Source organism: Oratosquilla oratoria, chromosome 4, assembly GCF_046742065.1.
Source record: "Oratosquilla oratoria isolate Oo_2021 chromosome 4, ASM4674206v1, whole genome shotgun sequence".
Taxonomy (NCBI): Eukaryota; Metazoa; Arthropoda; class Malacostraca; order Stomatopoda; family Squillidae; genus Oratosquilla; species Oratosquilla oratoria.
In genome coordinates this window covers 28,578,440-28,604,908 of record NC_134780.1, presented here as the reverse complement: position 1 = coordinate 28,604,908, position 26,469 = coordinate 28,578,440, and the positions used below count along the sequence as shown (strand labels likewise).

At 40.9% G+C, this 26,469-nt stretch overlaps 1 protein-coding gene across 2 annotated transcripts; it reads left to right on the top strand.

Moving 5' to 3' along the window:
* rept (RuvB-like helicase 2 rept) lies at positions 1–25,649 on the top strand. 2 transcript variants are annotated; one of them, XM_076183786.1, is made up of 11 exons: positions 1–106; positions 3,219–3,353; positions 6,183–6,358; positions 6,617–6,845; positions 9,330–9,439; positions 10,735–10,853; positions 16,742–16,854; positions 18,127–18,347; positions 18,571–18,709; positions 20,063–20,165; positions 25,322–25,649. In XM_076183786.1, exons 1-11 carry the CDS (start codon positions 98–100, stop codon positions 25,354–25,356), a joined length of 1,389 nt encoding a protein of 462 aa, XP_076039901.1. In that variant the 5' UTR covers positions 1–97; the 3' UTR covers positions 25,357–25,649. The 2 variants fall into 2 exon arrangements, with proteins under 2 accessions (XP_076039901.1, XP_076039900.1); XM_076183785.1 differs by lacking the exon at positions 1–106 and adding an exon at positions 114–283.
* The last annotated feature ends 820 nt before the right edge of the window (positions 25,650–26,469 follow it).

Genomic DNA, 26,469 nt, shown 5'->3' with positions numbered 1-26,469 from the left:
CAAATCAAATTGTAGAGGATTCCTGTATATAAATTCCTTAACCAATCACATTGCCGGAATTGTTACTTCTTATGCGAGTGAGTCCTCAGTACAAACGATGGCAGCGGTGAGTAATGTGTCATTTAGAACTATAAAAATGTTCATTTTTATTATTATTAGATACTCTCGTGCTAAAGTATTGCAATTGAAACAGAGCCATGGACTTGCATTTTCAATATTTGTTAATGCCATCCGAAAAGAGAACGAATTGCCATATTTAACTCAACTATACCAACTTCAGGATGTATAAACAAAAACACGTTGTAATTCTCGTGTTCTAAATGACATGAAATTAATCGGAATAGTCATGTTGATGTTCAGGCAGTGTCACACAATCATAAGATGATTTAGATACATTTATAATTCACTGTACAATTGCCTCACAGGTACTAGTTTAAAATGGGCTCACGACGCATTAATCAATGGCAATGCTCATCGGAACTTAATGTAAATGTAATTTTTGGGAAGTCATAAATAGTTATGCATCCTTAATAATATAAATAATGTTGAATTATAATTCTTTGAGGCTCAGGCACCAGTGATTTATATCTAATATCAAGTTTTCCGTCATGAAATCAACAAAATCTAGAAACCAGCACCCACTAAATATTTAACATAGCCATCATCATGAGCCCCCCCCCACACACACAGAAAAATAGATAATAATTAAAATCTCACATCTGATAATAACTACACTTACCCCTTGCACTGAAGATACGATCCAGCATTGGAGCAGTACCAGCACACAATTGGCCTGGTAATATACGATAATACGAACTCGGTGGCGGATTAACCATAAGGCAAACTAGGCACATGCCTTAGGGCCACAAAAAAATCCAGGCCATTTCTGGCAGTCCAAAAACATTTTGATTATGACAAAGAGAAAAATGTTAGGTGTCAGTTATCGGTAATTAGCCACGTTGTGAAAGGTCTGAAGTTGTTTACTATGTTTTAAGTGCTTTGGCTGTAAAAAAAATGCATTGAAGCATATTCAACCATGCAGCAGCGGTTTGGTGTTCTGACTGAGTTTGAATCAATGTCTGATGATGATATTGTGGTTGCAATTGAAAGACTTGTTGGTGTGTATGCAAGTGATCTTTCCTCTGACTTCTATTCAGAATTCTGTTAGTTTATCTGTTGGTATAAGGAACAGACAAAGAAGAAATGTAGCAAAGAAGCGTCAACAGGTATTGCTCAACATATGATATGTTCAAATTAATGCACAAAACTGGAATTTCAACTGCATTTCCAAACACTGAAGTGGCTTTGCGAATTTACTTGTCACTGATGGCTACTAATTGCTCTGGTGAACAGTAATTTTCCCAGCTTGCTTGAATTAAGGATGTAAAGCGATCCACAATGAGTCAGCACCGCCTTGGTGTGTTGGCACTTCTGTGCATTGAAAAAGATTTGCTATCCGAAACTGACTTCAGTTCTATGATTGATGAGTTTGCTACTGTCAAAGCAAGAAAAGTGAAAAATTAATAAGGTATACAAAAACACATGTATGTAGTAGTACCTTACCTTAACATATGTAAAATTGATAAGGTTTTGTTTAGAAATAAATGTTTACTAATGGATATTTGTTATTATTGTACAATAATATAAATTTTATCATTAGTTCAGGCCATATTTTAAAAAACTCTTGAAATTTGCCTTAGGGCCACAAGAGCCTTAATCCGTAACGAACTGTCTGAGTCTGAAATGCAACCACCACACAGAGTAGCTACATAGAAGACATAGTACATATTCCCACATTAACAATTTACAATTCGTAGATGACAACACAATATATTTCCCCTAAGTGTCTTGGACCCGCCTGGAGGTGGTTGCCTGTTATCTAAATGCAGCAAGTCTTCTACTAGAGACCCTGGGTGATGGATTGATTTATTGGAGTGTATTTAAATTTGTTTTGAGGAAAATGAAATATACTCATAAATATTGATACCGTACTTATGAAATTCTGGGGATGAAGTTTGTGAAATGAGAGGGTAAAAACAAATTTCAGAAGCACAGGAGCATGGATGTTTAACCTCAAACCTATATTGTCCAATAGTTCTTAAATAAGCATAGCCCAACCATTCCATAGAAAAAAATAGATCTTTCAGATAAAAAAAAAAAAAGAAAAAAAAAAGTGAAAATGCATTTGCATATTACTGGAACAGATCCTGAGAGAACTGCATTTAAAAAAATACCATTATTTGTTTGAAGCTGGATTCCATTGATTTTGTAGTGGTAACATGGATTAGTGATTAGGTCAGTAATCTCTCATCCAGATTAATTGGGCCAAGGAACATTGATATGTGGAACATTGAGGTAAATTTCTGTCACCACAGTGACCACACCTACACAGCAGTAATGTAATATTCACTTTCATCACCATATCAAAACCAAATATTACATCAGTAATAGAGAGAAACCACATGATCATCAATGCTGCTGGACACATCCACCATGATTGTTGTTAGTTGGAAAAAGAAAAATGAAAAAAATTACTCTCGTCAGAGGTCACTGGATAGCAGTGAATCGGGATCCCTGGGAGATGCCAGCATTGTGATTACTCTTTATTTTTATTATACATATATTTTTATTTTTGTTTATTTTATTTATTTATTTTTATTTTATTTATTTTTATTTTTATTTATTTAATTATTATTATTATTTTTTTTTTGTAGTTGTATATGAGTTACCCTGGATTCTGTGAACTGGTTTGATCATGTTTTCTGTGTTTATTATTACTCAGAGTAAAAGAGAACAAATAGTACAGTAGTGACTTTATATTTTATGATGTGGGTAGTGTGATGCAAATTGAAATTACATATCTATGGCAGCCAATGCTGTGCACAAGAATTTTAGTCATACTGAAGTGGTTAATGTATTATTTTTTGTTGATAGTTATGATCACTGATACTTTTTGGTCCTTCAGAGTACTTTGAATTGATGTTGTAGTAAGTTATTTAACCCTTTCAATTCAGTGACAGCCCCAAAGCTAAATGTGATGAGATTTTCCATCAGGATAGAAGTACTGGTAAACTGCATCCCTAAACTGGATTAAATAGTTTGGAGTTAACAAATATCACTATAGCAAAAGGTGTAATTATAACTGTGTAATGGAAATAGTGTTGTGTATGCTTGAGAACATAAAAACATTTCTTAAATGCTTCTTGTCTGTTTTGCAGGTGAGCTTAACAACAGAGGAACGTGAGGTGACGAGAATTGAGCGCATAGGAGCTCATTCACATATTAGAGGCTTAGGACTGACAGATGATGTGACTCCAAAAGCATGCTCACAGGGCATGGTGGGCCAAATGAAGGTGAGGTTGACCAAGTGTCATGCAGTATTGTAAGCTTTAGATTATTTTCTGGGGTATTGGTTGCATGTTGTTATGGGGTTAAAAGCTGCTCAGTAGCATATAGCTGATACTTAGGGTTTATATGGGGCACCCCTACAGATCAGAGTGACATCATTTTGTCTGTGATAGAGGAAATCTCTATTCAAACAGAAATGATACTTTATTGTACTACGACTGTCCCTGTGTTATAGTGTCCTCCCACTCTTGATACTGTCCTGTACCTGAATATTTATTTTCTTTTTACTTCCTAACCCTGTGATGGGGGAAAAAGAGTACTGCCACCAAGTGTTCCCACTTAAGTTGTAAGAGGCGATAAAAACAGGATGGGGATAGGACTAGGCATCCTTCTCTCTGTAGTCCCAAAAGAGACATTCCTTAAAAAAAAAAAAAAAGCAAAGGCATAATAGGGTCTGGGAAGAGTTTTACAACCAGAAACCTAAGGGATTTGGTCTTTTAATGTGTGTGGATGTGGTACAGATTAGAGTAAAAAGGAAGAGAGAAAAGTATGTTTGTGAGAAGAAAGATGGATATGTTGGTATTGAGTGAAACTAAGTTGAAAGGGAGGGTCAAGTTTGAGTTTTGGAGTGTAGTTGGGAGGGTGTCAGTAGTGAAGAGAGGATGAAGGAGAGAAGGGGTGGCTATACTAATAAGTGAAGATATAGGTAAATGTGTGGTGGAGTGGAAGGTTTCTTCAAAGTTAATGTGGATGAAGGTGAAACTGGGAAGGGAGATGTGGTCTTTGTAAGTGCATAGTAGGCCTGGTAGTGATAAGAGTGTAGAGGAAAGGGAGGCTTTTTGGATAGATTTAAATGAATGCATGGAGATTTTAAGGAGAAATGGCAGTGTAGTGGTATTGGGAGGTTAGGTTAGGAAATACTAGGGTAGGAAATAAACCATTAGATGGAGTGGTTAGGAAGTGTGGAGTTCCAGGATAAAATCAATGTGGTGAGTTGATGGTGGAGATATGTCTAAAAGGAGAGCTGATGATAACAAAATACAATGTTTAGGAAGAAAGTAAAGCATAAGTAGATATGGGAGAGGGTGGTGGATGGGTGGTAAATAGGGCTTTAATGGAGTATGTAGTGGTAACCAGGAGAATAGTAGGAAGTTTTTTGGATGTACATGTTCTAAGGGGAAAGAGTAGGGGGAATATCAGATAATTTTTTGGTGGAAGGTAAATTGAGAGTGGAGGAAGAGGAAAAGCACAGAAGGTAGGGATGTGCTTAGAATAAACTGCTTAAATGAGAAAGAAAAGGAGAAGGAGTACAAAAAGTAGGTGGGAGAGGAATGGGAGGGAGTAAAGGATAGAGTAGAATTAGGAGTGGAGGAGGAATGGTGATGGTTTAAGGAGGGAGTCACAAGGTGTGCAAAGTTAGTGTGGAATAAGGAGGAAATAGAAGGAAGGGTAGTGAGTAGTGGGATGAGGAAGCAAAGAAGGTTGTAGAAGAGAAGAAACAAGCATTTGAATATTGGTTATAAAATAGGACGAGAGAATCATATGAGAGGTACAAAGAGAAGTAAAGCATAAAATAAAGGAGGGAAAGAGGAGAGCAGATGTGAAATTGGGTAGGAGTATGACAGAAAATTTTGAAAATAATAAAAAGATGTTTTGGAAAGAAATTAAGAGTGGAAGAGGAGGTGAATCAAGCAGAGAAGAAAAGGTAAAAGGTGCAGATGGAGAGATGATAATGGAAGAATTTGCAATAAGAGGAAGATGTGGAGAGTATTTTAGGGAGTTCCTTAATGTGAAGGAGGATAGGGTGGGCAAGGTAGTTGCAGTGGGAAGCACTAAGAAAATGACCATGATGAGTGAGGAAAATGGAGAAATAAGGAACGATGAGGTGAAAGCAGTTGTTAAAATGATGAGAACAGGTAAGACATCTAGGTTGGATGGGTGTCATGCAGTGTCTAAAAAAGGAAGTATAGTGATGGTGGACTGCCTGGTGAGGTTTAATGTTTGTTTAAAGGAGGGTAGAGTGCCGGAGGACTGGAGGAGTGCCTCTATAGTTCCACTTTACAAGGGAAAAGGGGACAAGTGTGAGTGTAGTAAGAGGGATCAGTTTGCTGAGTGTAGTGGGAAGGCTTATGGAAGGGTGTAGATTGAGAGGATTAGGAGAGGAACAGAGAGAGTAATTGGTGAGGAGCAGTGTGAATTTAGGACAGGTAGGGGTTACATGGATCAAATTTTTGTGGTAAGGCACATATGTGAGAAAGTTTTAGGAAAAGGTAAGTGTGTTTTTTGGGCCTTTATGAATTAGGAAAAGGCTTATGAAGGGGTAGGCAGGAAGGCACTATGGGAGGTATTACAGATATATGGGATAGGAGGAAAGCTGTTAAGAGCAGTGAAGAGTTTTTACTGATTAAATGAATTGGCCTTGCTGTGGATGTGCTTTGTCTTGCTGCACTGCTTCTGACCCAGGGCAGTTGGTGAGATGCAGGGATGACCTGTCATCCATGAGGAGCCAAGATAAGAGGGAGGAAGAGGGGTGAATGGGAGTGGATTGAGTGGAAGTGGATTTTATGCCTTTATTTTTTTGCAACCTCACTTGTAAGTGGGAAATAGCCATTGATATATGTATGTATCTTTCAATTGTTAGAAGTTAGACTTCACAGATCCAATAAATCTGTTTAGACTTGACATTTGTATTTAGCATTGTGAGTTTAGTTCTTGTGAAAGTAAGCAGAAATATATGTAGCTTCACTTAACATTTGATAACTTGTTTTATGTATATATGGGAAGCTTTGTGTTAATATTATTGTAAAGATTTGATGATGTAATGCAATCCACAGGCCCGTAAAGCTGCAGGCATCGTGCAAAATATGATTAAAGAGGGTAAGCTGGCAGGTCAAGCAATTCTTATTGCTGGGCAGCCAGGCACTGGCAAAACTGCCATTGCCATGGGTCTCTCACAGTCTCTTGGACAAGACACCCCTTTCACTGCCATATCAGCTTCAGAAATCTACAGGTTGGTGTATAGTCATTAAGAGAATGTGCTATAGTAGCTAATGTAGATTTATGAATTTGGTTTTGTTTAAATTTTTATTTGTTTTCTTTTATTTACACCTTTTGACTTTGGCTACCTCGCTTGTAAAGGGGGAAGAACCCTTGGTGTGTGTGTGTTTATATATTTCTCTCTCCCTCTCCATAGTCATCCTTTGAAAAAATAATTCATTAAAAGACCTTCCCAAAATATCCAAAGATTTCACCTTTTCTTGAATTTCAGCTTAGGAATGTCTAAAACTGAAGTTCTTACCCAAGCCTTCCGTCGGTCCATTGGTGTTCGTATTAAGGAAGAGACTGAAATCATTGAGGGAGAAGTTGTTGAGGTCCAGATTGATCGGCCAGCAACTGGCACAGGGGCAAAGATTGGTAAACTTACCCTCAAGACAACTGAAATGGAAACCATCTATGATCTTGGAAATAAACTCATTGAGGCTCTTACCAAGGAAAAGGTGAGGATTGTAGAAATGGCAAGAATGCATGAATAGTTTTGGGATTTACTTTGTACAATATTTGTGGAAAGATGTCTATATCTTAAAGGGATTATATCCTATCTCAATAACAAATCCTAGAAACCACCTCACCAAATATCCAGACACAAATAACAGGAGAAACCATACATGACCTCCCCTTGGAACACTTCCATAGAACTAGGAGAAATAAGAACCACCCTCAGCTATGGTTCCCAGCAATTAGCAAAACATAAGTACTTTAAAACTATACAAAATATTGAGAATATTAACAGGATGCCCCAAAACCACCCCAGTAGGACACTGCACACAAACAAAAATCTTCCCCTAGAAAGAAGGGGGGATTGAAACAGACTTTGGGTCTTTCAAGAAGAGAAGGGGAAAAGGTGAGAAATATATGTAGGTAGAGAGGGGTTGGGAATGGTTTAGGAATTAATGCAGCCTGAAGAGGATTCTTCTTTTCTCTATAAGTTCTTGATGAGTTAAACATCATGTGAGGATGGAGCCTTTATTTGTACAACGTTTCACTTATTACAGCTTTTTCAAGTACATAGTTGTGATACACATGCTTTAGATTAAATAAGAGGAATGGGGAAAGAAAGAAGTAGGGGGGGAAGGGAGAGGAGGAGGAGAAGGGGGGATTGAATGCTGGGAGAGGTTGAGAAGGCTGGCCCAAACGTATGTGGGCTAATTGTTCACAAAGGATGGTTTAAAATTTTGTTGGCCATAGGTATTAAAGGAATTATGTGGGGTGAGATGTTGAACATGCCCCTATTTTGTTCAATAGTGTTGGTTCCTTGTATGACCGCTGCTTCCAGACACTTCCTGTGGATCTTGTCAGGCTCTTGTATCAGCAACTCTGCATTCTTCCAGTCCCTCAGGTGGTTTTCCCTGTTCCTATGTGTCACACATTCATTGGTGGTGACATCATGCCTGACGTCGTAACGGTGTTCACGTATTCGTGTATTCAGGTCATGTGACGTTTCTCTGATGTAAGCTTTATCACATCCTGAGCATGGAATATGATAAACACCGGCATCATGAGGACGAGAACAAACAACAACCAAACATTGGGCACCAAAGCCGGTGTTTATCGTATTCTGTGCTCGGGATGTGATGAAGCAGCAGTCATACAAGAAACCAACACTATTGAATAAAATAGGGGCATGTTCAACATTTCACCCCACATAATTCCTTTAATACCCATGGCCAACAAAATTTTAAACCATCCTTTGTGAACAATTTGCCCGTGGACATTTGGGCCAGCTTTCTCAACCTCTCTCAGTATTCAATCCCCCCTTCTCCTCCTCCTCCTCTTCCTTCCCCCCCCCACTTCTTTCTCCATTCCCTCCATTCCTCTTATTTAATCTCAAGCATGTGTATCACAACTATGTACTTGAAAAAGCTGTACATACATACATACATATACCAAGGCTTTTTCCCCCTTACAAGGGAGGAAACCAAAAAGGAAAAGGCATAAAATCATTCCCACCCATTCCATCCCTGAATACACTCCACACCCCTCCACCCTCCCTCCCATCTTAGCACCTCCTGGATGATGGGTCACCCCACATAATTCCTTTAATACCCATGGCCAACAAAATTTTAAACCATCCTTTGTGAACAATTTGCCCATGGACATTTGGGCCAGCTTTCTCAACCTCTCCCAGTATTCAATCCCCCCTTCTCCTCCTCCTCTTCCTTTCCCCCCCACTTCTTTCTCCATTCCCTCCATTCCTCTTATTTAATCTCAAGCATGTGTATCAACTATGTACTAGAAAAAGCTGTACATACATACATATACCAAGGCTTTTCCCCCTTACAAGGGAGGTAGCCAAAAAAGAAAAGGCATTCCATCCCTGAATACACTCCACACCTCTCCACCCTCCCTCCCATCTTAGCACCTCCTGGATGACGGGTCATCCCTGCACCCTATCCACTGCTGTAATATGCGAAATGTCACACAAATAAAGGCTCTGTCCTCACATGGTGTTTAACTCATCAGTCTTGTCAGCAACTACTACTTTTATAAGTTCTTGAGTGGTGGGAATGTCATAACGTAATGTAGTAGTGGAAGTAAACCAGCTTCAGTTGGTCTTTGTGTGGAATTGCTGTGTTTTACTGCATTGCTTTTGACCTAAGCAATGTGGTTGCAGTTATGTGGATGACCCTCCATCCATGAGATACTAAGATTGGAGGGACAACAGATGTGGTTTTGGATGGGTTGCAACTTGGCCACTCCTCTTGTAAGAGGAAAAGTTGTTTTGGTGTACGAATTTTATTTATTTGATTCTTTTTAACGTCATGAACTTCTTTCTATCAGCGAGGGATAAGATACCTCCTTTTGGTTTATTTATATGTTTTTATATATTTATTTTTCTCACTCTTTCTTCATAAACTTTTCTTTGGTTGAGTTTAATGAACAAATATTTTGTTATGGTTTTTATGTTTCTAATTTTCTTTCAGGTGCAAGCAGGTGATGTTATCACTATAGATAAAGCTACTGGGAAAATAACAAAATTGGGCCGTTCCTTCACCAGAGCTCGAGATTACGACGCTACAGGTCCTCAGACAAGGTATAATATTTTCCATTTCAGTTGTGTACATACACACATCCGTATGTATCCAAAACTTTTCCTATTGTAAGAGGGATAGCTGAATCAAAGCGCAGATCCACTACTCGTCAAAAAACATATATTACCCTGCCCGTTTTAGCACCTGTGGATGGAGTCATCCTTGTTTCCTGCCACATGTTCAAGTCAAAGGAATCTTGGTGAGACACGGTATTTCCGCAGCAGGGCCTGACAGCCAGAGCTAGTTTACCCCGATAATTCGTTGTATGTCGACCTCCATCCTCATTCACTCGAGAATTTTAGAGCCGTTGAGAAAAAATGTCATCCCATATTATCCTGTCACCCATTCACAATCTTTTACATTCACTTTCTCCTGTTTCACAAACACTCGCCTGCATCTAGTACCCCCTTTCCACCATCCATCTTGCTCATGGTCTTTCTTTCAAGATTCCTCCACATCTACTTTTAGCAATATCTTTATTAGTCTTTCTTTGTTCATGCTTTCCATGTGCCCAAATCATCTCTGCATACCCTGTGTAGTCTGACAGCTCTTCCTACCTCTGCCTCATCTCCACATGTCTTGCTCTGTGCATTCTTGTAACACCTACCCTATTTCTCAAGCACTTCATTTAAAGCATGTTCCAACTCTCTGTCTTTCATAAGTTCCAAGTTTGTTTCATACAGTGCTATGGATACAATCAATCCTTCATACAACCTTCTGTGTGTGCTCATCCCCAATCCTTGTTTCTCATTTCTGTTGTAATACTAGTATAGACATACCCAAAAGCCTTCAGGGGAATGTGAAGACAAACCATATACCCACCCTTCACCTATTCAAAAACCCATTTATTGTCCCTTTTGTCATAGCTCCTTGGGAATGAAGGGTCATATATGTCCCCCACTCACTCCTTGCGTCAGAGGCAGTGCAACACATCGGAACATCAAAGCCTAACATCTAAAATTGGTTTACTCCCATGTTTTCTTTGAATGCCCCCCACCATCCACTCAAGAGTTCATAGAGCAGATGAGAAGAAATCTCTAGGATGTGCCAATTCCATTGTTCACAATAGGGCTTTCACTTAATGAGACTTGAGGCAACAGTTGAATGAATGATTGTGATGATGAATAATTAAAGATCTCCACTTCCTGTAGCATCTCTACTTAACTCTCCTCCTTTCTGTTATCCTCCTTAAATTGCTCCTTAACCACCTCTTTGACCTCTTCAGTGCAGTATTGTCCTGAAGTATAGAAGCACTGGTTACCAGTAACAAAGAACTAAGTTGTGTTTTGATTTGCAGATTTGTTCAGTGCCCTGAAGGAGAATTGCAGAAGCGTAAGGAGGTGGTACACACTGTCACTCTCCACGAAATTGATGTCATCAATAACCGTACCCAGGGCTTCTTGGCACTCTTTTCAGGTATGTGCACTGTTGTAAAAACTTGTTTATTTGTGACAAACTATCTCTAGGATCATATAGGACCATATCACATCTCGTCATCTGTGAATTTGGGGAGGTGAGGATAAAAAATAATCCTCGGGAAAATTAACCACTTTGGTACAGGGAGAAGGATGCCTAGTCCTATCCCTGTCCTGTTTTTGTTGCCTTTTACAACTCAAGTGGAAGCTTACTGGCTTAGCGGGTTAGGGCGTCGTTTCTTGCGGCAAAGGTCAAGGGGATGGCGGTTCAAATCCTGCCACTGGTGAAGTTGAACCAAGGGCATGGTTTGTTAAATTCCATGCTACAAAGGCCTCTATGAGGGGCACCATCCTAGCCTTCCGGTAGGGGGGAGTTTGTGATGTTAAACCATATCACTTGGTAGCACATAGGAAATAAGAGAGAGGGAGGCATGTGTTAAGGTTGATTTGGCACAGTGTATACCGTCTGGGGTATTGGCTGCTTGTTATTGTGGCAAAAGTAACATGCAGTCGATTCCTTAAGGTCTATATGGGGCGCCCCTATGGACCAGAGCCACACATCATTTTGTCTATGATAGAGGAAAACTCTGTTCATAGAGAAATGATGACACTTTTATACTACGACTGTCCCTCCGTTATGCTGTCCCCCAACCCCTTGTTGCTGTCCTGTACCATTTCTGAGTATTTCTTTTTCTGTGGTGGGGGAAAAGAATACTGCCACCAAGTATTCCCACTTGGATCATAAGAGGCGAGAAGAAGGACGGGGATTGGGACTAGGCATCCTTCTCCTTGTAGCCCCACAGGGCACATTCCTAAAAGTAAAGGCAAAGGCATAAGAGGGTCTGGAAGTTCTCGGACAAGCACCCTAAGGTTTGGGTCTTTTAATATGCGTGGATGTGGTACAGATGAGAGTAAAAGGGAAGAGATAGGTAGTATGTTTGTGAGAAGAAAGATGGATGTGTTGGCTTTGAGTGAAACTAAGCTGAAAGGGAAGGGCGATTGTAAGTTTGGGAGTGTATGTGGGAGGTTATCAGGAGTGAAGAGAGGGCGAGGGAGGGAAGGGGTGGCTATACTAGTAAGTGAAGAGATAGGTAAACGTGTAGTGGAGTGGAAGGAGGTTTCCTCAAGGATAATGTGGATGAAGGTGAAGCTGGGAAAGGAGATGTGGGTTTTTGTAAGTGCATATGGGCCTGGCATTGAGAAGAGTGTAGAAGAAAGGGAGGCCTTTTGGATAGATTTAAATGAGTACATAGAGGGTTTAGGGAGAAGTGTAAATGTAATAGTACTGGGAGACCTTAATGCTAGGGTAGGAAAGGAGCCAATTGATGGAGTGGTTGGGAAATGTGGAGTTCCAGGAAAAAATCGTAGTGGAGAGTTGATGGTGGAAATGTGTCTAGAGAGTTGATGATAGCAAATACAGTGTTTCGGAAGAAAGTCAAGCATAAGTACACATGGGAGAGGGTGGTGGAGGGAAGGGTGGTAGATAGAGCTTTAATGGACTATGTAGTGGTAAATAGGATTATGATAGGAAGAGTTAAGGATGTACATGTGCTAAGGGGAGAGGGTGGGGGGATATCAGATCATTTTCTGTTGGAAGGTAAGTTGAGAGTGGAGGACAGATGGAGAAAGGAAAGGGACAAAAGGTAGGGAGGTGCTTAGAGTGAACTCTTTAAATGAAGAGGAAAAGGAGAAGGAGTACAAGAAGCTGAAGGAGGAGTGGGAGGGAGTGAAGGATAGAGTACAGGTAGGTGTGGAGGAGGAATGGGGATGGTTCAAGGAGGGAGTCACAAAGTGTGCAAAGATGGTGTGTGGAACAAGAAGGACAGGAGGAAATAGAAGGAAGGGTAGTGAATGGTGGGATAAGGAAGTGAAGAAGGTTGTAGAAGAGAAGAAGCGAGCTTACACAGATTGGTTACAAAATAGGACGAGGGAGTCATATGAGACGTACAAAGAAAAGAAGAGAGAAGTAAAGAAAAAGGTAAAGGAGGCAAAGAGGAGAGCAGATGTAAAATGGGGTAAGAGTATGACAGAAAATTTTGAAAATAATAAAAAGATGTTTTGGAAAGAAATTAAGAGAGGAAGAGGAGGCGAATCAAGTAGGGAAGAAAAGATAAAAGGTGCAGATGGAGTGGTGATAATGGAGGAGAAGGTAGTAAGGGGAAGATGGGCAGAATATTTTAGGGAGTTGCTAAATGTGAAGGAGGATAGGGAGGGAAAGATAGCTGCAGTGGGAGATGCTAAGAAAATGAGAGTGATGAGTGAGGAAAATGGAGGAGAAATAAGGAAGGATGAAGTGAAGGCAGTTGTTAAGATGATGGAAGCAGGTAAGGCACCTGGTCTGGATGGATGCCATGCAGAATGTCTTAAAAAAGGAGGTATAGTGATGGTGGACTGGTTGGTGAGGTTATTTAATGTTTGCTGGAGAGAAGGTAGAGTGCTGGAGGACTGGAGGAGTGCTTGTATAGTTCCCTTTTACAAGGGAAAGGGGGACAAGTGTGAATGTAGTAGTTTCAGAGGGATTAGCTTGTTAACCACTTCACTCCGGGACTTAAATCTCGCGGGCAGCAGCCAATGCCAGCTGACGACGTGTCATAATAATACTCGCATCATAAAATATTGTCACCGCTTATATCGATCGTTCTCTCTTTCACCCGTGGATTTTGAAAACCATAGAGAATGGGATTCAGTGCCTATTAGGGAGAATGTAAAAATGCAGGGGTGTGACTACAATAAATATAATCAAGACGCCGATATGGCAGCGTCGCGAATCCACTTGCTCCTCATGACACCTACGTGTGCGGCACCGTATGGTAGGGGTTAAGTGTAGTTGGGAAGGCTTATGGGAGGATCTTGATTGAGAGGATTAGGAGAGGAACAGAGGGAGTAATTGGTGAGGAACAGTGTGGATTTAGGACAGGTAGAGGTTGTGTAGATCAGATTTTTGTGGTAAGACAGATATGTGAGAAAGCTAAGGAAAGGGGAAGGATGTTTTTTGGGTTTTATGGATCTGGAAAAGGCTTACGACAGGGTAGACAGAAAGGCACTGTGGGAGGTTATGCAGATATACAGGATAGGAGGAAAGCCTCTGGGAGCTGTCAAGAGTTTTTATGAGAGTAGTAGAGCTTGTGTCAGGATTAGAAATGGAGAGAGTGAGTGGTTTGAGGTAAAGGTGGGACTTCGTCAAGGATGCGTTATGTCACCCTGGCTGTTCAACTTATACATGGATGGGGTAGTGCGAGAGGTAAATGCAAGGGTGATGGGTCAGGGATTGGAGATGGTTAAAGAAAATGGAGAAAAGTGGGAGGTGAGCCAGCTGTTGTTTGCGGAGGACACTGCGTTTGTGGCAGGATCGGAGGAGGGATTGAGGAAGTTGGTGACAGAGTTTGGGAGAGTGTGTGATAGAAGAAAGCTGAAGATAAATGTGGGTAAAAGTAAGGTGATGAGATGTACAAGGGGTGAAAGTGGCAGTAATCTGGAAGTGAGCATTAAGGGAGAGCAACTGGAGGAAGTAGATAGTTTTAGATATTTGGGTGCAAATGTGGCAGGAAAAGGTGGAGTGAAGGTGGAGGTAGAATGTAGATTGAGAGAAGCGAGTAAATGCCTTGGTGGATTAAAGAGTGTAATGAGGAATAGACATTTGGGAATGGATGCTAAGAGGAGACTGTATGAAGGAGTGATTGTGCCAACAGCACTGTATGGAGCAGAAACATGGAACATAAGAGAGGAAGAGAGAAGGAGCTTGAATGTGTTTGAGATGAAGTGTCTGAGAAGTATGATGGGGGTTACTAGGCTAGATAGAGTGAGAAATGAGGAGGTGAGGAGGAGAACAGGGGTGGAAAGGGAGCTGGGAGATAGAGTTGATGAAAGAGTATTAGGATGGTTTGGACACATGGAAAGAATGAGTGAAGAAAGACTAGTAAAAGAGGTATGGAAGGCAGATGTGGAGGGAGTGAACATGAGGGGATGTCCTAGGATGAGATGGATGGATGGGGTGAAGGGGGCTTTGGGGAAGAGGAGAATGTCTGTTGAGGAAGGACGGGAGAGGACAGAAGACAGGGGTGAATGGAGAATGGTTGTATATGGAAGATGTTGTGATGCATGAGGTGGAATGGACTGGGTGATGGGGGGTGAGGTAGTGTGTGTGAGCAAAATTTTGACGCAGCCCGAAGGGATTTCTCCCCGTCCTCTCCTTTATATGGGGGGACGGAGAGGGGGGGGTCGCCGATTTAATGAAGCGGCCTTGCTGTGGATGTGCTGTCTTGCGACACTGCTTCTGATCCAGGCTAGTGGGCAGGGTGCAGGGATGACCCGTCATCCAGGAGGTGCTAAGATGGGAGAGAGGGTGGAGGGGTGTGGAGTGTTTTCGGGGATGGAATTGGTGGGAATAATTTTATGCCTTTTTCTTTTTGGCTACCTCCCTGGTAAGGGGGAAAAAAGCCTTGGTGTATGTATGTATGTATGTATGTATACCATACCCTGAACAGACTCGTTGAAGTGCACAGACTGTATCACTAAATCAGTAACTATGTCAGCACCTCCAGGATGAAGGGTTGTGCTGTCTGCTGCTACACAGCCCGAGTCAAAATCAACTAGGAAAAGTTCAGTTGCACACTGTGTTTTAGATGCTTATAGAAGACATGGAACCTGTCATCTTTTGATGTTCCACTTACTCAGTGTAGACAGTAGTATGATTTGTGTACCAAAAGATTTTAGGCTTAATCCAAAGACCAAAGGTCAGCTACTGAAGGGTGATGAATGGAGTTTTGGATGGGCATAGGGTAGATGTATGCTATGGATTGGCTACCCCCTTTATAATGGGGAATTGGCCATTCAGGATGTGTATGTCATTAGATATTGTTATCATATCACCTCATTGGTCTTGCAAAAGGGGATTTTTTTTTTTTTTTATTATTTATTACATACATACATATACCAAGGCTTTTTCTCCCTTACAAGGGGGGTAGCCAAAAAGAAAAAGGCACAAAATCATTCCCACCCATTCCATCCCTGAACACGCTCCACACCCCTCCACCCTCCCTCCCATCTTAGCACCTCCTGAAAGACGGGTCATCCTTGCACCTTGCCCACTGCCCTGGGTCAGAAGCAGTGTCGCAAGACACAGCACATCCACAGCAAGGCCACTTCATTAAATCGGCGACCCCCCCTCTCCGTTCCCCCATTGCATAAAATGAGAGGACGGGGAGAAATCCCTTCGGGCTGTGTCAAATTTTGCTTACACATACTACCTCACCCCCATCCACCCGCTCATTCCACCTCATGCAATCACATCATCATCCATATACAACTATTCTCCATTCACCCCTGTCTTCTGTCCTCTCCCGTCCTTCCTCAACAGACATTCCCCTCTTCCCCAAAGCCCCCTTCACCCCATCCATCCACCTCATCCTAGGACATCCCCTCATGTTCACTCCCTCCACATCTGCCTTCCACACCTCTTTTACTAGTCTTTCTTCACTCATTCTTTCCATGTGTCCAAACCATCCTAATATTCTTTCATCAATCCTATCTCCCAGCTCCTTTTCCACCCCTGTTCTCCTCCTCACCTCCTCATTTCTCACTCTATCTAGCCGAGTAACCCCCATCATACTTTTCAGACACCTCATCTCAAACACATTCAAACTCCTTCTCTCTTCTTCTCTTATGTTCCATGTTTATTATTATTATTATTATTATTATTATTATTATTATTATTATTTTTTTTTTTTTTTTTTTTTTTTTTTTTATGAAATAATTTTGGTTGCTGCTGAATGTATTATGTCTTTCTGTGTATGTGTTTGTATGTGTAAAAGGTTCAGTTTCTCCATTTTAAGTTCTGAAGGGTTCATTGTTACATGAATTTAACTCTAAATTAATATCTTATCCTAACAGGAGACACAGGTGAAGTGAAGGGAGAGGTTCGGCAACAAATCAATGCTAAGGTTGCCGAGTGGCGAGAAGAGGGGAAGGCAGAATTGGTCCCAGGAGTTCTATTTATTGACGAGGTAGTGTAAATATACAGTGACATGAAGTATATAATATACCAACAACGTTTTCCCCCATACAAGGGAGGTAGCTAAAGTCATACATTCATACATATACCAAAGGCTTTTTTCCCCCTTACACGGGAGGTAGCCAAAGTCAAAAGCATAAATCCACTCCCATTTCATCCCCACATACTCCACTTCCATTCACCACCACTCCCACTTATCTTGGCTCCTGGGTCAGAAGCAATGTAGCAAGACAGCACATCCACAACAAGGCCACTTCGTTTAATCAGCGACTCCCCCCTCTCCGTCCCCTTATGCAGAAAAAGAGAAGACATGGAGAAATCCTTTCAAGCTGCCTCAAAATGTCATTCATACATGCTCCCTCACCACCCCCATCCCCTACCCACTCATCATCCAAACACAATCATTCTCCATTCACCCCTATCTTCTGTCTTCTCCCTTCCTTCAACAGACATTCCCATCTTTCCCAATACCCCTTTTGCCCCATCCATCCATCCATCCATCCATCCTTGGTCACCTCCTCATGTTCATTCCTTCTACCTCTTCCTTCCACACCTCATTTACTAATCCTTCTTCATTCTTTCCTTGTGTCCAAACCTTCCCAATACTCTTTCATCAACCCTATCCCCCAACTCCCTTTCCACCCCCATTATCTTCCTCACTTCCTTGTTTCTCATTCTATCCAGCCTAGTAATTCCTATCATACTTCTCAAGTACCTCATCTCAAACACATTCAAACTCCTCCTCTCTTATGTTCCATGTTTCTGCCCCATACAGTGCTGTCAGCACAATAATTCCTTCATACAATCTTCTCTTAGCATCCATTCCCAAATGTATATTTCTCATTATACTTTATAATCCTCCAAGGCACTTGCTTAATATGAAGTAATATATGAAATTGTTTTACTTTTTTAACATTGTAAAAATTTCTTCAGTAGCACAGGTCACTACAGATTATTCTGTGGTAGATAGCAAATTTATTTGGGGGTTCTGTGAACCCATCCTATAGTGGCAAGAAAGAAGGAATCCCATATCAGAAACGAGAATAGTGTAGTGTAAGAGTGGATACTATGTCAAGGAGAAAGTATAGGATAAGCTAGATTATGTAAGTTTAGGAAAAAGTGTAGAGAAACATAATGTGAAGGTGTTGGAAAGGTTATTTATTTCTAAACTTCTTTTCTTCCATTTCTCCATAAAGTAATATGTATAGGAATCTGATAAGTATTTGCATATAATTCTATCATAACTATTTTCTAAACTGGGCAGGTACACATGTTGGACATTGAATGCTACTCGTTCTTAAACCGAGCTTTAGAAGATGACATGGCACCTGTGGTAATAGTGGCCACCAACCGAGGCATCACACGTATCAGAGGCACACGAAACGTGTCCCCTCATGGCATTCCTATTGACATGCTTGACAGAATGATCATCATTCGAACAACTCCGTATGTGGAAAAAGACATTAAAGAAATTTTGAAGATTCGGTAAGTTGAAGCAATTTACCCTATGGTTAACTTTTTCAGAAATTATTTTGGTTTTACAATCACAGGGTAATTATTAGAATGAGGTCTGTTCCACTTGTATGTGGAACTTGTGTATTATTTAAGATGATTAAAACTTTCTGTAATCTGCAGTGGAAAAAAGTGGCATGACTTTTATGATGAACTGTTACTGTCATGTCTAAAACTTTCTGTATTTCTCTTGCAGATGTGAGGAAGAAGACTGTGAAATACATGATGATGCACTAACAGTCTTAACAAAAATTGGATCAGAGACATCATTACGCTATGCCATTCAGCTCATTACGCTTGCTAACCTTGCAGCTCGTAAAAGAAAAGAGAAAATGGTAGGAGTTATATTTTGTCAGATGTAGTAATATTATCTAGTTTAATCCACCTTCTCTTTTTCTAGTAGAGATATGAATGGGCTAGGATACAGATGGGATTGGGAGAAGAATAGAACAAAGGAAAAATGGATGAATGTTGAGAGTTGAATGAGAAGGGGAAAGAAGTTTGTGTGTGTACACACGTACATCCAACACCCATATGTTGCCCCTTCCATCTTGGCTCCTTGTGAATGAAGGATCATCCCTGTCCCTCACCCACTGCTTGGGACAGAAACAGTGCAGCAAGGCACAGAGCCTGACGGCCAAATTGGGTTTACCCCCACTACTTCATTACCTAGCAAGCCTCACCTTTCATCCTCTCCACAAATTACAAAGCAGACAAGAAAAGATCCTTTTGTGTTGCATCAAGTTATCATACGTTGACAACTGCCTTCCATTCGCATCTATCTGGCCCTTTTCCTTCCCTGTCCATGACAGAATGGAGTAGACTTGGAATTTGAAGGAAACAGATAAGAAGAGTAAACATGTTTGAGAAGTATTGTAGGATTTATGAGGATAGACTGAAAAATATGGAGACAAGGCAGAAAGCAGGGATATGAAGAGAGCTAACAGATAGGGTTGATCTGAGAATACCGGGATGGTTTAGGTGTATGGAAAGAATAAGTGAAGAAAGACTAGGAAGAAGAGTGGAAGGCAGAGGTGGATGGAGTAAACTTGAAAGGAAGGCTGAGAATTGAGATGAATGGAAAGGACATTGGATGCAAGAATAATGTGCTTGGGTGGGAAGGGAGAGGGCGAGAGAGAGGTGTGTGTGAATGGATGAGGAAGTGACATGGCTCTGTTTTCTTGAGTGGAAGAGAGGTATGATGATGAGGGGGTAAACCAGTTTCAGGTCTTGGGCCCTGCTCTGGGGGTTGCTGTTTCCTGTTGTATTGCCTTTGACCCAGGCAGAGGACAGTAATGGCCCCTCATCCACATGGAGCTAAAATGGTAGGGACAATAAATGGGTTTTTAGATGGGTGAATGTGTACATTGGCTACCCCCCGTGTAAGGGGGAAAACACTTTTGGTATATGTATGTATGAATGTGTACACCCTCATTATATGGGGGAAAGGGGCTTTGATATGTATTTATCTACCTAGTTATATTATACAGGAAGGGGAGCTGTTTGTGGTGATTTGTCTTTATATATCGCAACATCTAGTTTGTTCTTAAATTCTAGTATGGTGTTTGCACACACTAATGTTTCGTCCAATTTGTTCCAGACATCCACCATTCTGTGTGGAAAACTGTTTTATATATTAACCTTCTTCATGTAAGCAGTCACATATATATTTTACAATTTTGTTGCAGATTATGGTTCCTGACATAAAGAAGGCATACCAATTATTCATTGACGAAGGACGTTCACAGTTGTTCTTGAAGGAATACGAAGACGAGTTTTTATTTGATGAAGGTACAAGTGAAATGTAATACTGTAAATCTCCATATGAATTATTTTATGTTTGGATGAGTGAAAGGTTTGAAAAAAAAATGTACTTTTTATATGATATATATTTCTACAGTACAATAAAAAGAAGGGAGTGAAGAATTAGATTTTGGTCTTTGCTTTATACATTGCTTGAAAGTTTGCATGGAACTTTCCATAATTTTATATTGTTACAATTTTAATGAAGTGGCCTTGCTGTGGATGTGCTTATGACATTGCTTCTGACCCAGGGCAGTGGGGGAGATGCAGGGATGACGTCATCCGGGAAGAGCCAAGATAGGAAGGAGGGAGGGTGTTGGATGGGAGTGGAGTATGTGGGGATGGAATGGGTGTATGTACGTACAAAATATATATATATACAATCACCGCAAAAAAAATCTATACACTAAGGACTTTTGGACAATAAAACTCAAAAGTACAACTAACATGTGCTTTATTTCCACTTAAGAGTTACATTTAGTATTTTGTCATGTTCCCCTTGTTCTTGAGTACCATCTGGATCCTTCTGGGCATTGAAGAGGCGAGTTTGGTGAAGTAGGCGCTGTCCATAGTGACACAGATCTTCTTCAGCACCTTCAGGTCTGGAATACTGGTGGGTCGCGATTTCTCCAGTTCGTTTTTCATCAGATTCCAGGCATTTTCTATTGGGTTCAAGTCTGGGGAATTGCCTGGCCACTCCATAACACTGATATTGTTGTCATTAAGGAACTTTATCACTTCCTTAGACCTATGGGCAGGGGCACCGTCATGCATGAAATGATCACACTCATGGATGTCCCAAAATTCGAGCATGTGATCCCTCAAAAAATTGATATAATTGCTCCCTTTCATGGTCACATTCTTGGGGAGGAAATATAGTCCACCCCTGCCCTTGTTACCACTAAAGGCACCCCACACCATCACACTGTGTGGGTGTTTCACTGTTTTAACTGTGTACCGCGTTTCGAATCTGGACACATCACTGGGGTGACGAACGATCTTGGAGCTGCCCCTGACCAGCCTGAAGGTACTTTCATCACTGAACATCACCTTCTGCCACTGCTCTGATGTCCAGTCCTTGTATTTCTTACAGAAATCAATCCGTTTCTTCTTCAGGGCCTCTGTGAGCAGGGGCTTCTTGGCAGCACGTCGAGCTGGCATTTTGAGGTCCTTCTGCAGCCGATGTTGGATCATTCTTACAGCAACGTTTTTAAGGAGAGCAGGATGTTTTTGCTTCAGACTAACAGCTGTTATACATGGATCTGACATCACTTCTTGTTTTAGGATCTTGTCAGTGCGAGTAGATGTCTTCTTTGGGGCTCCAGAGCCTGGCTTTCTTGGTGGTACTGTACCAGGAGGGTGTGTGGCGGCTGCTTTCTTCAGGCTGTAAATGACCATTCTTGTCACCTGCAGGTCTGCAGCAACACGTATCACAGACATTCCCTGCTCCAACAGAGCTAGGGCGCGGGCCTTTTCTTGCATTGAAAGCGTGGAACGACCCATTTTGATCACCATTTTGATCACCAAGTGAAATCTTTTCATAAAATCCCGTGTATAGATTTTTATTGCGGAAAAATGTATAGATTTTTTTGCGGCGACTGTATATATATATATATATATAATTTTTTTTTCTTCCAAATAACAGACATGTATGCATGCATACATACACACATATGTATATTAACTCGTCTTTTTATTACTATAAGGGGGATGACCAAATCAAAGCATACTACATCCTACATCCATCCTACACGTATCCAAAAATCCATCTGTTGCCCCTCTCCTTATGAATGAAATGTCATCCCAGTCTCTAGCCAATTGCTCAGGTTAGAGGCAGTGCAGCAGGATGCAGCAACTCCTTATCAAGGCCCAACAGCCTAAGCTGGTTTATCCCTCCCCCCATTGCTTCATTACATGGAGGAACCCTCCCCCCTCCTCATCCACTAGAGAAATTTAGAGTAGACCAGAAAAAATAGGCTGAATTGTTTCCTTATCCACTCACAACTACTCTATATTCACAATTTATTTCTTGCCCTCTACTTTGCATGACCCTTCATCAATTTTCTTCATTCTCATGACATTTCTGCTGTTATCCAGCCCTCAACACCATCTATATCTGCTCCCATACACATCTGCTACTGCTTTCCCAGAAGTACCAAATGAAGGTACAACTGCTGTCAGTATGAGATGAGATTTTAGCTTTCACAGCAGACCTTCTACTCCTGCTTGTGATACACTATGCTTTATTGTGACACTGTCACAGATGCAAAATCTGCATGATGTTTTATACATATTATGTGGTGATGTTAGGATTGTGGAGGAGAGCACCAATGGGTTCCATGCCACCATCAGTACTTCCTGTCCTAGTAGCTGGTAATCTTGTCTGCAGGAGGGGATTATATGCCAGTGTTTCAGTTATAACCATACCAAATCCTGACTACTGTATCTGAGTTGTTTCTAATCCTATAAGATCACTAAATATATAATAACTTTTTAAGTAACTGTACAATAACTGCATCTCATCAGAAAATTGGCTTCTTGTAGGATGAACATACAGAGAACAGAATCCTTAGTCCCACTTTGTCACCTTTAATGACTCATGGGAATTACAGTGGCAAAATTCTTCCCCCCAAACACAAGTGATAAGAGGAATAGAAGTGATCAAGGACAGTGTGAAAGGAACATCACAGAAGAGACAGTTGTAGTATAAAGGTTGCATAATTCTTTTGTGAGTAGACTTTACTCTAACGTCGACAAAAGATGTCTGGCTCCAGTCCATAGGGGCACCCCAAAACAGTCCCTTAATTATTGGCTCCATCCTACCATGCAATTGCTTCTGCAGGATAACATGTCAACACCCCAGTACAGGGAGCTATGATTAACTGCCTCAGTACAATGACGCTTACGTAGGCGTCGTGAGGTGTGAGTTGGTACACAAGGATGCCGGCGTCTGTCTTAATTATATATATATTTTCGTAGTTGTACATGAGTTACCACGGATTCTGTGAACTGGTTTGATCACATTTTCTGTTGTTTATTGTTACTCAGAGTAAAAGAGAATGAGTAATACAGCAGTGACTATATTTTATAATGTGAGTAGTGTGATGAATTGTACATATTGCAGCTGATGCTGCACACGAGAATCTGACTCATACTGAAGTGGTTAAAGGGAAATGGGTAATGGATGTAAGTGGAACAGATGGGGGTGGGTGAATGCTGTGGATGGCTACTTTCCTTATAAGAGGGAAGAAGCCTTTTGGTATATATTTATCCATCAGTGTACCAAGGGCTTCTTCCCCCCTTATAAAGGAGGTAGTCAAGTCAAGGCACACACCCATTCCCACCCCTTTGCATAGGTATAGAAAACAGAAAATTTGTGACATTTTGGAGCTGCACTTGTCCTTTGGGGAATAGGAATGCCATTTTTATTTATTTTATTTATTTACTTAGGTAAGGCACCTAGGTAAGATGGGCAGAGCCCTAAATGCCTATGTGCCACCCCAGGGCACATGTCCCCACCCCTGATGGCGGGGGCATTTCAGTTCGTGATCTATATCATTTATATATATACTAGGCAATGGAAGAGATGGAAAGGGTTGCAAGACCTCAAAACAGGATTTATATCATACGGAAAATCTCACCTCCAATAGGAGGATCTACTGGGAGTGTGATCATGGATAATTTAATACTCAACGAACGCATTAGCATTGATCATAGAGAGCCTAGTCTGCCCAAATTAAAATATGCTGTAATAATGTGGTCTGCATAAAATACTATTCCTGAGCAATGGAAAAACCATATGAGGAGACTTGCCATCCTGAAAAAAAAAAGATGTGACATAATGTGTGTTGAATTCATTAAAGGGAGTAGGTAGAATTGACAGAGGGAATTATGAGGTCACAGAATCAAATTGAAATGCTGAATCCAGTCCTGAGGGAGTTTGTTAGTTCAAAAACCAATCATGAATACTTGGCTCCTTTCCTGTATATTACAATTAGGTAAATAAACATTCAGGTGATCATAACATACTGATGATAGCAGACACTAGCCTCTAATGCTTTGATTTGGCCATTTCCCATCCAAAGGGAAATAGGCCACTGGTAGTGATCAGAAATTTATACATACATACATACATATACCAAGGCTTTTTCCCCCTTACTAGGGAGGTAGCCAAAAAGAAATAGGCATAAAATCATTCCCACCCATTCCATCCCTATATACACTCCACTCCCCTCCACCCTCCCTCTTATCTTAGCACCTGGATGACGGGTCATCCCTGCACCTTGTCCACTGCCCTGGGTCAGAGGCAGTGTCGCAAGTCACAGCACATCCACAGCAAGGCCGCTTCATTAAATTGGCGACCCCCCCCCCTCCGTCTCCCCATGCATAAAAGATGGGGAGAAATGCCTTCGGGCTGCGTCAAATTTTGCTCACACATACTACCTCACCTCCCATTCCCCCACCCATTCCACCTCATGCATCACATCATCATCCATATACAACCATTCTCCATTCACCCCTGTCTTCTGTCCTCTCTCATCCTTCCTCAACAGACATTCCCCTCTTCCACAAAGCCCCCTTCACCCCATCCATCCACCTTGTCCTAGGACGTCCCCTCATGTTCACTCCCTCCACATATGCCTTCCATACCTCTTTTACTAGTCTTTCTTCACTCATTTTTTCCATGTGTCCAAACCATCCTAATACTCTTTCATCAACCCTATCTCCAAACTCCCTTTCCACCCCTGTTCTCCTCCTCACCTCCTCATCTCCTCATTTCTCACTTAATCTAGCCTAGTAACCCCCATCATACTTCTCAGACACCTTATCTCAAACACATTCAAACTCCTTCTCTCTTCCTCTCTTATGTTCCATGTTTCTGCCCCATACAGTGCTGTTGGCACAATCACTCCTTCATACAGTCTCTTCTCAGCATCCACTCACAAATGTCTATTCCTCATTACACTTTTTAATCCACCAAGGCATTCACTCGCTTCTCTCAATCTACATTCCACCTCCACTCCACCCCCTCCTGCCACATTTAAACCCAAGTATCTAAAACTATCCACTTCCTCCAGTTGCTCTCCCCCAATGCTCACTTCCAGTCTGCTGCAGAAATTTATATAAAGTCTAATTTTTTTCAGGCTCTGAACAGGAATCATCCATGGACATCAGTTAACAAGTTTTGATAACAAATAATAAAAATGGAATTACCATATAATATCAAATGCATAGGAAAGCATTGTAGAGATGGTCCATTTTCTTAATGTCAAAATATCCATACAAAATTTGACATGCTGGAAAATTATTTGCAACATTGATAGTTGCAAGTCTATGTTGTAAGTTCCATAGAAATACATAATTATCATTTACAAAATCATTCCCATTTTAAAATGCTGTATTCCTACAATTTTTTTTTTTTCAAAACTATGTTAAAATACAAGTGTAATCCAAATAAATATATAAATTTCCTGAAGTCTTTCAATCAGACACTGGCTGAATAACTAGTTTTGGGTATTAGATTGTGGCAATGGAAATTTCAAACACCCTTATCTACCAGTAACTAATTTAACTCTAATGCCTTTTTGGGAGGTGGTCGAAGCCCTTGGGCCCAGTCACCTTCCAATCATCATCACCTCCAAAATATGATAAACCTCAGTTGGCCACAGACATGCATACACTAATTACAAAAGAGCAAACTGGGAGGATTTCACTAAAGAGACAGAACAACACTTCGAGACATTGAACAGTACACTTACCCTTGGAGAAACCATGCTACGAGTCACAAATCAAATTGTCTCAACGTGGTCTCTGATGCCATTAACTATTATTGATTCAAGCATTTTACCTATAACTGATGTCATACTAAATGGCCTGTAGTTGCATATAGATGATCTATCTCCCTTTTTGAAAACTGGAACAACATTTGCCAGCCCCCAAGCAATAGGCACAAAACCAGTGTCTACTGACTTATTAAATATTTCTGTTAACTGGTCGCAGATTTTAAATTTACGCTCTTTAAGCACTTGGAAATTTTTCATCTGGACCCAGGGATTTTGTAGCTTAAGTCTTTCAATCCGTTTGACTACTTCTACCATACTAATGCTGATATTAGATAGTCAACTTTCTTCCCCAGTGAAAATCAGATCGCAGTCAGGTACCTTATCTAACCTCTCATTAGTAAAGATCAAGAGAAAATGATGGTTAAACACCTCCCTTATTTTTTCCTCCAATTCTAATATGACATCTTGTCCTAACTGGGAAACCTTGAGTTGGATGCCATACTTGGCTA